The sequence below is a fragment of the Mchenga conophoros genome, linkage group LG12, assembly GCF_057382185.1.
Source record: "Mchenga conophoros isolate Kocher_MC1m ecotype Shallow Benthic linkage group LG12, M_conophoros_male_GT1.1, whole genome shotgun sequence".
Lineage (NCBI taxonomy): Eukaryota > Metazoa > Chordata > Actinopteri > Cichliformes > Cichlidae > Mchenga > Mchenga conophoros.
Genome location: NC_140537.1, coordinates 32,201,851 through 32,218,041, shown reverse-complemented (window position 1 = coordinate 32,218,041; position 16,191 = coordinate 32,201,851). Strand labels below are relative to the sequence as shown.

At 38.4% G+C, this 16,191-nt stretch overlaps 1 protein-coding gene across 2 annotated transcripts; it reads left to right on the top strand.

Annotated features, from left to right (window-relative positions):
* Positions 1 to 597: 597 nt before the first annotated feature.
* vsig10 (V-set and immunoglobulin domain containing 10) lies at positions 598 to 15,426 on the top strand. 2 transcript variants are annotated; one of them, XM_085295293.1, is made up of 9 exons: positions 604 to 925; positions 1,004 to 1,309; positions 4,653 to 4,958; positions 8,570 to 8,821; positions 12,851 to 13,135; positions 13,373 to 13,489; positions 13,662 to 13,671; positions 14,878 to 15,020; positions 15,108 to 15,426. In XM_085295293.1, the coding sequence occupies exons 1-9, from the start codon at positions 874 to 876 to the stop codon at positions 15,200 to 15,202; spliced, it is 1,566 nt and encodes a 521-aa protein (XP_085151419.1). In that variant the 5' UTR covers positions 604 to 873; the 3' UTR covers positions 15,203 to 15,426. The 2 variants fall into 2 exon arrangements, with proteins under 2 accessions (XP_085151418.1, XP_085151419.1); XM_085295292.1 differs by lacking the exon at positions 15,108 to 15,426 and having other exon boundaries at positions 598 to 925; positions 13,376 to 13,489; positions 13,662 to 14,964.
* The last annotated feature ends 765 nt before the right edge of the window (positions 15,427 to 16,191 follow it).

Here is a 16,191-nt window from a genome sequence, read left to right as displayed (position 1 = left end):
ATTATTAATATTATTAATATTGGAAAAAGGCACAACATTGGCAGCTCGCCCCCTTCAGATGATTCATGCAGAGAGAAGCATACTTTGTTGTGTATTTGTGGAGTTTGAGGCATCATTTTGGTTGCTCGTGGAGTTACTCGGGGAACTGAATGGAAATGAAATCAAAGGCCATCATAAATGCAAAGGCTTGGCTTATGAAAAACATTTCATGAAAACAGATGTATTTTTAAAATAGTAATTACCTAATAAGATTATAAAAACAACTGAAAACTGAATTTTTAAGAGAAAGAAGTAGAAATAGATACATTGTTTCCTAAAAATACAGAATTTTAACCAAATAAACGGTTGACAACTGATATCTATGATATCTATCAGTGATATCTATGTTTTTAGTATTATCTTAGCCCTATTTATAATGTCCGTTTGTTACAATGACAGCCTGACATCCATCTTTTCTGACTACAATCTCTTTTACTACCTTTAAAAAAGGCAAGAAAATGAGCTAATTTATTACCTGCGATAAGAAAAAAGAAAAGTAAAACAAATGGCTGTGGTGTTACTGCACCTTTAAGAAGGTGAGGTCAGGGTGTGGTTTCTGTCCTGGTAAAGTTTCCGGCTTGGCATGCTCATGTAAACAGAGCACCTCTACCAAATCTTGGTGAAGCCTAAGAGAAGGACAGAAGTCGGATCATGTCAGACCGCTGCCATCTGCCGACACTGGGTTCCGTGTGCTGTGGTGTGTAATGGGCAGACCGGTGCCCGGTGTGTTGCTGCGTATCACCGAGGTGCTCCCGCAGGTGGACTAGTCAGACAGGTTTGACCTAGAAGTCGCAACTGTTCACTCATTTCTGAAGGCAATGTAGGAAAGTTATCATGAAGGTAGTAGCAACGTTAGCGCTTCTGCAGTTGTATATTTCTGCAACAGGTGAGTTCGGATCGACTCGGAAAACACAGGTGAGTGTAAAAACCCCGCTTCAATCTTTTTTTTTTCTTTTCCTTTCAGCTGATCTCGTTACAGCGGAAGTTTCGGGTAATGTCTCAAGCGAAACGGCCCTGTCAGCTTCACCGGGTGACATCGTTGTACTTCCGTGTTACTCGGCAGGTAAAGTAACACCCGTGGTAACGACATGGACCAAAAATGGACGGGAAATCGTTACAGGCGGAGATCCCACTCGGCGCCTCATCGTGAACCCTGATGGGAGTTTGAACATCAGCGCGACGATGCCTGGAGATGAGGGGATTTACCTGTGCAACTCCACACTATCTGACAACAGCTCCTTCCTGGCACGTGTGCTGCTTCAAGTAACAAGTAAGTGTATGCGCACATTTTGAACAATGAGCTCTTCACGGTGAGGTAATGTAGGTGTTGCTTGCCTGAATTCTTGGAACATTTCTAGCAAATGCAAACTGGTTCATCTACGTAACATGTGGGCCAGTTCTCGACAGCGGCTGACTTTTGTAGATGGGTCTAAATGTGCTATGTGGAGTTTGCCAGGCCTTCACTTTGCTGCATGCTTCTCTCAGAATATTCTAGCTTCCTTCCACAGTCCAAAGACATACATACTGTTTATTTAGTGTGTCTAAATTAGCCATAGGTGTGAATGTAAGTGAACATGAATGTAAGTGTGTCTTCATGTGTTTGCCCTGTCATGTACTGCTGACGTGTCAGGGGTGTACCTGGCCTTATGGACAGCGACAAATGAGACTGTTTCCCACGGCCCTGTGACCCTGAATTTGAGGTTAAGAAGATGGATGGGTCTATTTGTAAAGCGCTTATAGCTACACTTTGAGAAGGCGGCTATGGTCATCGTTCTTTGATCTTTAAGGTCTTTATCAGCTAACCACTCAGTGGAGTACTGCAATACCTGATCAGTCTTCTTAATAATAACAATAATGATGGATTGGATTTATATAGCGCTTTTCAAGGCACCCAAAGCACTTTACAATGCCACTATTCATTCACTCTCGCATTCATACACTGGTGGAGGCAGCTACAGTTGTAGCCACAGCTGCCCTGGGGCAGACTGACAGAAGCGAGGCTGCCATATTGCGCCATCGGCCCCTCTGGCCAACACCAGTAGGCGGTAGGGTAAAGTGTCTTGCCCAAGGACACAACGACCAGGACAGAGAGCCCGGGGATCGAACCGGCAACCTTCCGGTTACAGATACGCTTCCCAACCCCCCTGAGCCACGGTCGCCCACGACATTCTTGAAAAATGCAGACTTTTTCCTCTATCGCTGCTTGAAGAAAGATTCTGAAAACTGTCAGTAGGCGTGGGTGCTCATTTCAAGTCCATTTTCATCCAAAAAAAAAAAAGATCCAACTAGCTCACCTTTAAAACATCAGCCCACACCAGTACCCTACCTGCAGGTTCCTGGTGCCTGATTCAAAGTGGAGCTGTTTACTGGTCCAGCTGTGGCTCGCTCATCTAGTCCATCAAGAGTCACACACCATCTCATTGGTCCACAAAAAGCTCAAAAATCTGTCTTGAGATATTTCTTGGTCCTGAATACACTGAATACCTTGTACTTCTGGGTATATGTAGGTTGCAGTCAGAGATGGGCAGTTACAAGTAATGCGTTACTATAATCCGATTACATTTTCGAGTAACGAGTAAAGTAAGGGATTACTATTACAAAAAAGGTAATTAGATTACTGTTACTTTCCCGTAAGCACGCTGCGTTACTCCGTTACTAAAACCGTGATTTTCTTCTTTTTTTTTTTTTCTTTTTTTTTTCTTTTTTTTGCGAGAGTGTCTCATGACCAGTGTTGGTCAAGTTACTTGAAAAAAGCAATCAGTAACTAATTACTGATTACTTCCCCAAAAAGTATTTTCAAAAGTAATTAGTTACATAGTTACTTTTTAAAAAAATGATTTACAACCTGAGTAGGTAATAAAGCGATAGATCTTTCAGCCCAATTCTATTTTTTCTGCATAATCCATCATATAAAATGTAATCAAATGAAAAAGTCTCTTTTTGAAACTAGTTTTATTAGCTTTAATCTTTTAACTTCACGCATGAGGCAAATATTAAATTATATGCAACATTCTCTGACTGGAAGAAATTTGTTTAACATTTAAACCTATTTTCTGCATATTCCAGCATATAAAATAAAATAGTTTTTTGTGTTTACACTCACCTTTCAAATAGATGCACGTAAAACACAGAAGTTAAAAGATTAAAACTAATAAAAGTTTTAAAAAGAGACTTTTTCATTTGATTACATTTTATATGATGGATTATGCAGAAAAAGTAGAATTGGGCTGAAAGATCTATCTCTATTCTGGGATAAATCATGTTTTAAAAAGTAACTAAGTAACTAATTACTTCTGAAAATAAGTAATCAGTAAAGTAACAGGATTACTTTTTTCGGGAAGTAATCAGTAATTAGTTACTGATTACTTTTTTCAAGTAACTTGACCAACACTGGTTGCTGTTATGGACAGCAGTGGTGGATGATTGGTTTCTGGCAGGTCAGCGTTTGATTCGCAGTTAATTAGCAATTAGTTTTTCTCAGGTTTCTTTTGACACTGTTGGCTATTGGCAACAAAACATTTGATGGTTCTGTGATCACGCGTCGATATATTAGAAATTTCAAGAGTGTGACATCATTCAGAAAAGAGAGTAACAGCTGAAGTGTTAAGTAGTAATGGGAGCCAGTTAACATCTGTGCTCTGAAGCTTACTAGATAGAATCATGGTTGGACATCAGGCTACTTGATTATGGAAGAGAATCGTCATCATGCTGAGTTTGGCAAATGTAGTTTATTTAATATGATTACTTGTTGAGTTGTTTGGTTTTCCATATCTGTCTGAGAAAACACTCCTTTCACAGCCTTATGAGGAGTAAGTTTGGACTTTAAGGAATGGGTGTGTACAAATGTTAAAGACAAGGGGTGTGGTGGAGGTGTAACACAAAGTACAAGAGATTCTCTGTGAAACAGACTGTAACAGTCATTGTTTTATCTTGATTTTCTGGTTTTCATAATTGATTGCAAACCTAAAATCCATATTTAAACGGTACTGCTCTAGGCTAAAATTGAAAATAAGGGTAGGTTTTCTTTCTAATACCAAATGAAACCACTGCAGGACAAGTTTGCTAAAGAGAACCTTGACACTCCACTCTTCTGCCAGGAAAATGTTTTGTGAACAAAGTGAAGCTCAATTATTCAGAAATAACATCCACTTTGTGTGTCTTGGGCACCAGCATGAAAACATCATCCAAAGGGTGAAGTGTGATTGGTTGCTGTTTTTGCTGCTTCTCTCCTGAATAGTTTTGGCGGGCAAAATGTGTTTATCAAGGAATCTTGCAGGATAATTTCAAGGTGTCTGCACCTTTCTACAGCGGGACATTAAACTGAAACATCAAAGTAAATGTGCTGCAGAATGGCTCGGATCAAAATCTGAAATTAGCTTGAGTATTTTTGTTTTATATGCCAAAGACAACCTCAGAACACATTGTATAATAAGACAGACAGATCCACTGAATGCGTTTTTCCTGCTTTTATTGGTTCATAATGACACTTGTTATATTTTCCTCTACAAACATATCTTTAAAGTTGCTTACAGTATTTACTGATCTCATAAATTTAGAAGTTACTCTGAGTGAGGTTATACTAAGTTTTAATGCACTGTATGCATTTCTCTCAGGTGGACCAGAAAATGTGTCTACATCCATCAGTCCTGCCACTGCACTGTCCAATGGGACCCTTTACACAGATCGGGGTTCATCCGTTACTTTAAGGTGCTCCGGCTCCTCCTACCCGTCTCAGCACCTGACCTGGGCCTTCAGCGGTGACTCGTCAAGCAACGACTCGCTGGTTTCAGGCTCTGGATCGTCCCTGGAATTCACCATACAAAACATTCAGCCCAGCGCTCAAGGAGTTTACAGCTGCATGGCCCACAACCCTGTTTCAAATGTGACAGTAATCAGTCGCACGGAGCTGCTAGTGTACTGTAAGTATCACAAACAGGATAATCTGCTGTGACTGTAAGCTTGACAGTGTAAAGTGGGATTTTATGTATGTTTATGTATGTTTGAATCAAAGACTGAGCTTTGGTTTAATGGCAAAGACTGCAGCAGGGCTGAATACTGTATAACTTTAAGTTTGTTGACATGCAGGCCTGAGTTTTAGTACTGATATTAATGTGATAATTTTCATATAAACACACCCACTGTTTATGCATTCTCCCCTTTCATTTAAAAAACACATCCTTCACTTTAGCATGCCTACCTATAAAGGGGTGTCATTATTTAGCAGAGGAAACAAAAGGAAAATCTTGAAGATTGCATGTGACAATTTAGCCAGAGAGTGGAGCTGAAACACTCCTGGGTGCTGTAAGCTTCACCAAAACCTGTTTTTTTTTTTTTTTTTTTATTTTATTTTTTTATACATTAATGGGTTATTGCTTAAAAGCAGAAAACATTTCATAATTTAAATTTTTAATATGTGTTTTAGATACATTTTTGTTTATAATTCACTCAGTGGGAATAAAAAAAAAAACTAAATGGCTCTTCAAGTACAACTTGAGGTCAAATCCACAAAAAGAAACTTAGTACAGTGTTTTAGGTTTATAATGAATGTTAGTCAGTAAGCTACAAAACTGTAGACATGTTGAAATGTTTGCACGGAGACATTCCTGGACAGAAAAGCTGAATAAAATATTTAGTTATTCACAGTTTTATTAGTAAAACTGCTAGCTAAGCATTAAAAGATAATCCAGTCCAGTTCAGAGTGGCGTGGGGACTACTTTTTCCCTCTTAACCTCTTGCTGTACTACAAGAGAGAATATGATAGAGGGCAAGCAAGGCTGTGGAGGGAACAAAAAATGCATACTGAGAGATGTTTTGATGGGCTGAAAAAAAGCTGAGTCAGTACCCACCAGCAGCTGAGATGAGGGAAAATGAATGCCAGGAAAGGTCAAAACATGCTATCCAGGCCTCACTGAAAATATTACACTCAAACACTGTGAATGTCATGATTAATCGTGGTGTAACTGTGGAATGATTTTATCTATGTGGCTTCTGTTACGAGGAAAAAAAATACTATATTATGTGCAGGGTAAGGAGGCTGTGGCGGTTTATTGAGTCACTGCGATAACAATACATTGAATTGACTTCCTGAAATGTTTGCACGCAGCTTGTTCCCTGTTTTCGCTGACTTCCTGTAGCTCGCTTTTCAACACGGAAAAATCAAATCCATTTTTACTGAATGTTTGGAAATAATAGGCCTGTTTTATATGTCAGGTAACACTTTGTTTTACAGTTCCAGTGTTTTCTTAAAATTTGTTTGAGCACAATTGTTATGTAAATGTGTTGACAGCACAGACAGAGGTAAACTAATATACATCCATTTAAGCAAATTATTTCAGTCTTTTCTCAACAGTATGCAAATGTTTACAGGTTTTTATGCTGTGTTTGAAAGAAGAAATTTTCATTAATGAAATCATAATAAATGATTGCTTTGCTTTATATCAAGGTTACACAGGATAACTAAACTCAAACAGCTTTCCCTCTTCTTCCTACTTATAGTGTCAAATCACAACAAAAGTTGCCTCAAGGTGCTTTATATTGTAAGGTAATGTCCCTACAAAAATACAGAGACACCCCCAACAATCATGTGACCACCTATGAGCAAGCACTTTGGTCACAGTGGGAAGGAAAAACTCCCTTGTGACAGGAAGAAACCTCCAGCAGAAGCAGGCTCAGGGAGGACCGGCCACTCAGATGCTTTAAGTTTCACCAGAACATTTAGTAATTAGTGGAAAATATGGCATCAGAGATGGGTTTCTTCTTTATTCAGCTGCTCCCTTTAGGCATCTACTTCCAATCTTATCCCATCTCTATCATTCTCCTCTGTCACACCAACCCTCTGCATGTCCTCCTTCACTACTTGCATGAATCTCCTCTGTTTTCTTCCTCTTATCCTCCTGTCTGGCAACTCCATCTTAAACATCCTTTATCCAGTATATCTGTTCTCATTCTTTGGCAGATATCTAAACTGTCTCAGCCTTGCCTCTCTAATGCTGTCTCCAAACTGCTCAACCTGGGCTGTCTGATGTACTCCTTTCTAATCCTGTTCCTCCTGGTCACTCTCAACAACTCTGCCAACTCCAGCTCGACGTCCACTCTTTTTGTTAGAGCCACTATCTCCATACCATACATCTCATCGGGTCTTACTATTATCTTGTAAATCTTCCCTTTCACTCCTTCTATCAGATTCCCCCTCCCGACACTCGTTTTTACCCACTCCACCCTGCCTACTCTCTCTATTCCCTATCTCGCGCACTGTCTGTTGTTTCGGTTGACCCTAGATCAACCCCAGACATAAGAGTGAAGTATCAAAAGTGAAATTGTTATTCTAAGAAAAGTTAAGCTCTCTTAGTACAAAATCATGGATAGATTGAATGTGCAATGGCACTCTAAACACTTTACAGAATTCGTAACAGGATCAGGCAGACTGAAAGTGAGCCCATGATCGAATGATCGATACATAAAAATGTGTTAACTGAATGATAGAAGTGCAGAACTTGATAGTGTTACACCCCGGCCTAGGCAACCGGAGTGCAACACGAAAAAAGTAAAAATAAAGAAAAAAAAAAAAACACACAAAAAAACCCCCCCACTAAAGCTCACCACCAAAATCCCAAAACGAAAGTATCGACAAAGCTATTTACAACAAACTATTTATTTACAACAAAACACCAAACTATTTACAACACGGGGGAGATCACGACCATGACCAACTGACACACAGGGCTTAAATACATAGAAGGAGCAATCAGGGAATGGACCACAGGAGGGAAACACAGCTGGGGCAAATTAGACCTGACGAGACAAGGAAAAGTAAACTGAACACACTAAGATAACACAGACTTTCAAAGTAAAGCAGGAAACACATAACAGTCACGCCAAAAACAACACACTGACAACACCGAAACGTAACAATAGCTTGTAGTCTCTAAAGCAGCTTTTCAGATCAGATACAAGCTAACACTTTGTACTAACACCTCAAAGCTTTTCAAAAACGATTTGAACATCAAAGAACACTAACTGGCATAGACGTACCACGCAGTGACCTGTGATTAACCCTTTATGGGGGATCTTGAGGCCTGATTAAGCCAAGCATTCCTGGCATAACATTCCCGACATCTTTGAATGTCTTTGGACTTAACACATTGTGGGTTAACACATTCCACAAGTTGGAAGCAACTTGTGGCGCTCATGAAGCTCAAGTGCAGCTTTTGTTAAGGAAAACAAGGCAAACCCAATGCGAGGGAATTCTTAAGCGATGAATGTAATATTGTTATATGTAACAAAATATTTTTAGTAAATAAAACATTAAAAAACACTTAAAGGTAAAGGTCTAACAGAAAAATCTCAAATAAAATTTGCTCTTAATTTGAGTTTTGCTTTAAGCAGCTTGAGGTGACTGTTATTGTGATTTGGCTCCACATAAATAAAATGGAACTGAAATGATCTGAATATCCTTTCCTGAACATTCAGGAGTGCATTCCTACTGCTCATTACTGATGCTTTTATTTTTATTTCTTTTTCTCCTAATTAGATGTCTCAGACAGACACCCTGAGTGTAAATGGACACTGACACAGAACATCTCTCTAGTCCAGTTCACCTGCACTTGGTTAGAAGTTTATCCCACCCCAAACCTACGTTGGGATATGGGACCATTCCAGGTGGCGGACAGCCTCAATGTTACGATGAGCCGCTCCACGCTGTCAGACGGGCAGACCGTGAACTGCACCGCCCAGCCCCAGCACCTCGGCCCAGAAAAAGAGAAGTCGTGTTCGTTTACCCTCGGTAAGCTTGTTGTAGGGAAATGAGCCTCTTAACGATCCTGAGATGTGCAAATGATGAATCTTTAATGTACTTTTGACTTAAGAAGCCACAGTGACACTCGCTGCTGTCAATCACTGTTTGTAGTTCTGACATCACATTTATGTCATGGTTGAGCTTCTGTGCAGGTAGTATATTTGATTACTCAGAATCACAATAGTTTATTATTCTCAGCGAGGAAGTTACTTTGTGACAATAAAAAAAAAGGCCACTCAGAGAGCGCAAAAAGTGTGACCTTGACTCAATTTACACCAAAATCAAATCAGCTCAAGCTGTTACTGGTATCTACTATCAACAAAATTTCAACATGATAGCTTGAAAACTGTGGACACTATAATGCTAACAAACAAACAAACAAATAGAATCAATTACATACTCTCTCCCTTTGGACGAAGAACAAACTATGAAAAAGAATAGTGCATGAAGTACAAATAAAAATAAATAAACACTGTAGTATTTAAAAATATACACTCAAAGCAAAATAAAAGTTAAACAATATCACGTGCAACATTTACTAGATGATGACAAGTGAAAATAATTCGGGCATCGGTCTGTAATCACTGATTAGTCATAGGATTCGTCCATAACTTGAACACCATCCTCCTTTCTCACACTGACTCCACAGAGTGAAGCGCCACACCCACAACGTCACCAGCCTTCCAGATCAGTGTGAGCCTGTTGGGGTACACCACCCTCTGCTGCCCCAGCACACCAGTGGATGGCACTGGCCACCACAGACTCCTCAAATTAAAAACAAAAAACAAATTAGTGCAGGTCTACACCCAGATTATTTTGTCTCAAGTTTTTTAAAATTGTAAAATGCAAAGTGCATTGTGGGTATTTTGTCAGATGATCTTTCAATTTAAAAGTCCAATTAAATCTGATGAAACAGCTATATGGTACAGCCCTATAAAATTACATGGTTCTTAACAGGAACATTACCTATAGTTGAATAATATTTTCAAAATAAGAGTGTGTGAAAAAAGTCTTAGAAGATATCACACACAATGTCACTTTTGTCTAACATACAGTTTTTCCTTCAGGGACAGAGTTTCTGTAAAAACGTCACAGTAAACTGAAACCATCCGCATGATCAGATATCATGTGACGTATGTGAGGAAAAATATGTGCTGCAGGAGTAGGAACTATGTGAGCAATGCTTATTTGACTTAGAGAATGATGGCACCCTCCCTTGAAGCCAACAGGTCAAAAATTTCTGGTCACAATGTGAGAGAGTCACAACCCAGGAAAACTGATTATGTTTAGCATTACTCCAGAAATATGGCTAACATTGCCATGCTCGTCATAAATGTAAAAGTAACTTGATTGGGACTAATCCTAATTATTGGGTATTGTTTTTAATATTCATATGAAGTACCATAATATTTATTCGATTAAGCTTTCCAGCCCTGACAAGAATAACACTTGGCAGCGTGCTCATGAGAACACAACACAGGGCATGTGGGCAGTTAGTGAGTCACCCAGTTGTGTAAAGGTTATCATCACATGAATGCCTTATTCAAACAATGAGTTGATGCAACAGGATGTGAGTTGCTGTTCTCTGATCAGCCTTCTTCTGTGAATCAGAAACACTGAACAAAAATGACATTTTGTCAAACAAAATGAGTAAAATTCCAAAATATTCTTATTTATTTACAAATTGCAATTGATATTTACTGAACAAACAAAGCAATAGTCCAACCAGTTTGGAGGTCATGAAAAAGTATGAACAATGTCAGGTTTAGAGCTGGAGTGATTGGTTGATATATCAAATAGCGGATATTAGTGTTTTTGAAATGTAAAAAAGTAAAATTTAAAAACAAGGAAAGGTGTGGAAAAGTGTCAAAATACTGAAAACATATTTATTTTGAAGTTGGAATTCATCCAAAATACAAACAAACCTTCAGCTTTTGCATGAAAACAACACAGTGATATTATTGCAGTACCAAAACTGTCACCAGAGGGGAAGAAGAAGCTATAAAATTCCACTTCTGAGCTTAGCCATGTAGCAAGCTATTTTGGTGTATTTTTGTCCTCATCAGCCAGCATGACTCATAGAAAGGGACTGTTTGGTCTTAATAACAGACCAAAAAACCCCAAACATATTGTGTTAATTTATCTTTTTTTTTTTTTTTTTTTTTTTAAAAGCAGCATTTTTGTTTTTACTGAAAACATATGATCAGTATGATCATAAGCTCTTTTGCTCTCTTGGTAAGAGTTGGATAAGAAGACGAGAAGATCAACAGCTTTCATGTCTGTACAGTATATGTAAGGTTTCTGCAAGAAGACAGCTTATTTCCAGTGTTTATTTATCGATCTTGGCTCAAACCTCAGTAAACCACAAAATGCTAGTTTTGAAAGTAAGGGTTAATTAGAGAGCTGAAATTGTTTTTAAGTGTGGTCAGGCCTGGTTTTTGGTCTTCATTTTAATTTACAGTGTTAATGTTGTGCTGAAATGTTTCCTGGCCACAACTTGGTGTTTTCTGCTCAGAAATATTTGTCCCCTCTTGATTGTTATTCTTCTTTTTTTGCATATTTATCACACTTGCATGTTTCAGATCAGAAACCCAGGTAAATACAAAGTGCAGCTTTCACTCCTCGGCCTTAAAACTTGGGTGATGTGGACACCCAAGTTTGTGAATGTGATAACTCAAGGATGAAGCTAAAAAGCTATCCAAACTACCTGACTATTGTGAAAAAGTTGTTAAATCACAAATTAACTTTGATTAACCACATTTTCTTTTTTTTTTGGAAAGCTGAGTTAAATTTCATTACACAACCATTCCTCATTACTGCCAAACCTAAATCACCAAACAGAGCCTGTCTGACATAGTGAAGTAGACTAAAAGATCTTAAAGAGCAACACATCATGTCATGATCCAAAGAAACTCAAGAACAGATGAAAAACAAAGTTATTGAAAGTCTGGAAAGGGTTACAGGGCTATTTCTAAGGCTTTGGGAGTCCGGTGAACCACAGTTGCAGCTATTAAGTGCAAATGGAGAAAACTTGGAAGAGTGGTGAACCTTTCCCAGGAGTGGCTGGCATACCAAAATTACTCAAAGAACACATTGATGACTCAACGGGAAGTTACAAAATAACACAGAACAACATCTAAAGAACTACAAGCCTTACTCGCCTCACTTAGGTTCAGCAGAGGTGTTCATGATTCAACAATAAGAAAGAGAAAGAAATATTCTGTGGACTGATGAGACAAAAGTTTAACTTCCTGCAAGGTTGTGTCCCATTACATCTGGCATTCATATAAAGGACATCGTACCTGCAGACAAACATATTGATGGTAGTGCGATGGTGCTTCAGTGGCTAGACAACTTGGTGTAATTAATGGAAGCATGAATTCTGCTACCAGAAAATTGTGAAGAAGAATGTCCAGCCTTCGGTTGTACACTGAAGTTCAAGCGTACTCGTGATTATGCAGCAGGAAAATGATCTGAAACACACCAGCAAGTCCATCTCTGAATGGTTCAGTAAAGGCAAAATGAAGGCTTTTAGACTTGAATCAGATTGAGATGCTTTGGCAAGACCTTAAAAAGGCCGTTCGTGCTCGATGTGGCTCAATTAAAACTATTCTGGAAAGGAGAGTGGGCCAGAATTCCTCCACAGCAATGCAATCAGTTACAGTTCTTGCATCCAAGGGTAGTAGAAACAGTTAGGTTTGGGGAGCGATTACTTTTTCCACATAGGCCAGGTCGGCTTGGAAATTATTTAACCCAAGTAAAGTGCAGTTGTTATCTTTGTCTAATATCAAAACTTGTTTGATGATCTGAAACATTTAAGTGTGACAAATGTGCAAAAAATAGGAATTTGGGAGTGGGGCAAATACTTTTCAAGTAAGATTCCTCATATGCTTTATATCCCACATAAATCAAGTTTTGTAAATGTAAATACATTTGACTTTTTTAAAAAAATATCTGACTGAAATGATAAAGTATCTGATTTTTATTTTTATTTTTCCTCCTCTCTCACTCTGTCAGAGCTTCCCTTCCCTGAAGGCGAACCAATGGTCTCTGCTCTGGAGGCAAGCAACGTAACACTCACATGCACTGAGACCACGTCCAAGCCCCCTGCAATTACCACATGGAGAAAGGGATTACAACTGGACAACATTGAATCTGGATCAAAGTACATCCTGTCTTTGGAAGGCCCGGTCTTCAAGCTGACCATAGTAAACGTCACTAAAGAGGACGAAGGCTTCTATTTCTGCCACAGTGAGAACCCGCTCGGACTACGCGAGCTAGAAGTGGAGCTCACTGTGAAGAGTTGAGTTTTGAATAAGAGGAATATCCTGGCATTAGTAGTTTTACAGAATAGATCATTTGCATGTCTTTGCATTTTTTTCAATGTCTGCGTGAGATAACGAATAGACATTAAGCAGAAGTGTAAACAGCATGCTAGTCACTACAGGTGTTGACTCCGCCTCTGGAATCCAGATAAACCTGCTGCTCCACCCTTTTTTGTACTTCATAAGCTTCTCCTGTTGCCTTTTTTGGTTTCAGCAGCCTCTTCCGCGTACACAGGAGCAGTCATCGGCATATTTATAGCAGCACTGATTATGGGGTCAGCTGTCATCATAGCCAAAATTGTCTACAACAGCAGAGACCGGATTTGCCTGGGTAATTTTTTTTTTCTTTTCATAAATAAATTTTGCATCAATAATAGCGTCAGCCTCTGATCAATAACAATCCACATGCTGTATCTGCATTTTAAATTAATAGGAACTGTATTAAACATGAAAATCTACTAATACTGATGCCATTCTTTGTGTTTGTGTTTTTGTGTCAATAGGTGGCTTTGGGTGAGTATTTCATATTTGCTTTTGTCATATATACTAAATGCTTACTTTAGTTGCACAGTCCATATAGATTGAGTTAAAGTACTTTATGCACATCTGTGTTGCATTTGAAATGCATTGTTTTTTTCCCATTTAAAAGCAAGCCAATCATCAAGTAGTACCATTATTTTCTAGGAGTTCTTTTTACCCCTCGGCTGTAAAAGGCAGTTGGGATGTTGTGGTCACACTGCCTGATGGGAAGGTGGGCAGGTCATTTGTACACCCAACTTTATGAATGTGATAACTCGAGAACGACGCGAAATAGGAGTATCGAGTTCATACCATAGGTGTATCTACTAAAAGTTTCAGACAAGTTCCAATCTCAGTGACCTCATTCTCAGGTCAAGGTCAGAGGTCAATCTTGTAATTGTAATAACTCGAGCACGAGGCAATGTAGGATTTTGAAGTTGACACCATAGATGTATCTATTAAAAATCTTACCATTATTTTCTTTTTAAGTTAGATTACAAGGAATCTAAAATTCTGAGCATCTGTGCTTTTACAAATATGGAAGGATCTCAGAGAAAGGACAAAAAGTAAATCCTACCATCTATACATCTTCAGCACCCGTAAGAGTAATTCCACCTCTGAGCAGTAGACGATATCTTGATACCATGCTCAGCCTGCACACACTTGCTGCTGCTTTTACAAGCTGCTTTGCAAATCACCTCTACTTGCAGCTGCTCCATTTCATAGAGCTTCTAACTGATTTTTGCTGTCACTGATGTCTGCCCACACATTTTAGCTTGCACAGAGGGGGTCAAACTCCAGTTTTGTGATTGAAAGTGTGCTCCGCTTCTGGCGCCTCAATCTTGTTTAAAAACAAAATGCTTCTTTAAAACTCTTCACCTTACATGGCAGAACTGCGTAAAACACGTTTTTCAGCTAAATTGTCGCAGTTGTTTAGTTGGAGGACTAGCACATATAAAACTTAATTTGCTAAACTGAAGAATTTTAGCTTGTGGTCTTTATGATGATCATTCACATTAAACACATTTCTCCAAAGGATTTTTAGTGGCCAAAAATTCCAAAATGGTGACTTTGGTTTTGGTCAAAGCCATCTCTGGAATGTGGACTGAACAAAACTGTCTAACAAATACTTGGCGAAGATCAGTTTTAAAGATCTGGCTGCACGTGTGCGCCCGTGTCATACTATTCTCACCTCTGCAGGCAAGTGGATGACGACAGTGGAGACGTTCTGAGTCTGGTGGAGTCGGATGACGAACAAGTCTTCCAAGATGCAGTTCCCCGGCTGCCTCCAATAACCAACGGACATCACACAACACTTGTGCAGATACATCGAATCCCATCGAGTAGGACTTCATCACAGCAATTTATAAGTTTTCTAATTTCAGTGTAAAAATATTTTGTAATATAAAAATGTCCCTCTTTTTATTCAGGTGATCACGAGGATGCAGAAACTGCTGACACAAGTCCACAGCAGCAGGAGGATACCGTACAGACGGAAGAGCCAGTGCAACTTGTAGAATTTTAGGTATTGGGGAATTTTTTAGAGCAATGTTTAGTTTTAGGTAAATTTACTCCTGAAGAGAATGTGAACAGAATCGGTGGCAGAAACCTTTTTGTCCTTCCTTTCTATTGTTTTTTTTTTTTTTTTTTTTTTAAGATTCTATATTTTTTGTAAATTTATTTTGATTGATTTGTTTATACAGTATGTAAAAATAAATAAATGTAATACAGTAAATGTGTTTGAACAAATATTCTTTGCATGTTTTTATGAGTTTTGTATTTTTAAAGGTGTTCACTATGTACACTATGCAGACCAATATATGTGACCTTTGACTATCTCGGTCTAGAATGCGACTCTGCTGCAGAACTATTTTTATTTATTTATTTTTTTAAATGCAGCAGAGTCAGTTCGTCACTCATCTGAGATTCATGCTATGTGTGAAACAAACTTGACTCACTCACTTGAAAATATTTACACGAGATCTACGTGAGAGGGAAAACTGAAATTAAAAACTCTAAAGGGTTTGACAAAAAATTTGATTTAAACAAAATTATTCAATATTATTAGAATTTATTATTAGTGTCCTTTTAATGCAAAAGTACAATTGAGTCTCTCAAGTCACCTCAGTTTTTATAAAGAAGATTTTACTGGATAATTAAGTCTAAATAATTCACTGTGTAAAACCATCAAAATCATATAAAAAATGTAGTGCTGTTGTGTTTCTTTTAAAGGAGACAGATGGATCATTTGAATGGCACTTTAAATCCAAACAGTCTGCAGGCTTTAATAATGCATTAGGCTGTTAAAGGGAGATCCAGCCTCACACGTAACAGTCTGGAAATAGGTGCTCTGATATATTAATAATTCATGGTACATATTTAAGATGATGTGTACACAGTACAGAGACTTTTTCACTGCTTTTGAGGCAGCTATAATGTTATTCTACGGCTATGATCGCATCAAGTTTGTATATTTTTCTTTTACATTAAAACAAACCTTAATAGTCACACATG

Excerpts from the sequence above, each read along its gene's own strand:
- vsig10 (XM_085295293.1), top strand. The coding sequence starts at position 874 with ATGAAGGTAGTAGCAACGTTAGCGCTTCTGCAGTTGTATATTTCTGCA. Across the intron at positions 1,310-4,652 it reads TGTGCTGCTTCAAGTAACAA|GTGGACCAGAAAATGTGTCT; the intron begins GTAAGTGTATGC and ends CATTTCTCTCAG. Across the intron at positions 4,959-8,569 it reads CACGGAGCTGCTAGTGTACT|ATGTCTCAGACAGACACCCT; the intron begins GTAAGTATCACA and ends TCTCCTAATTAG.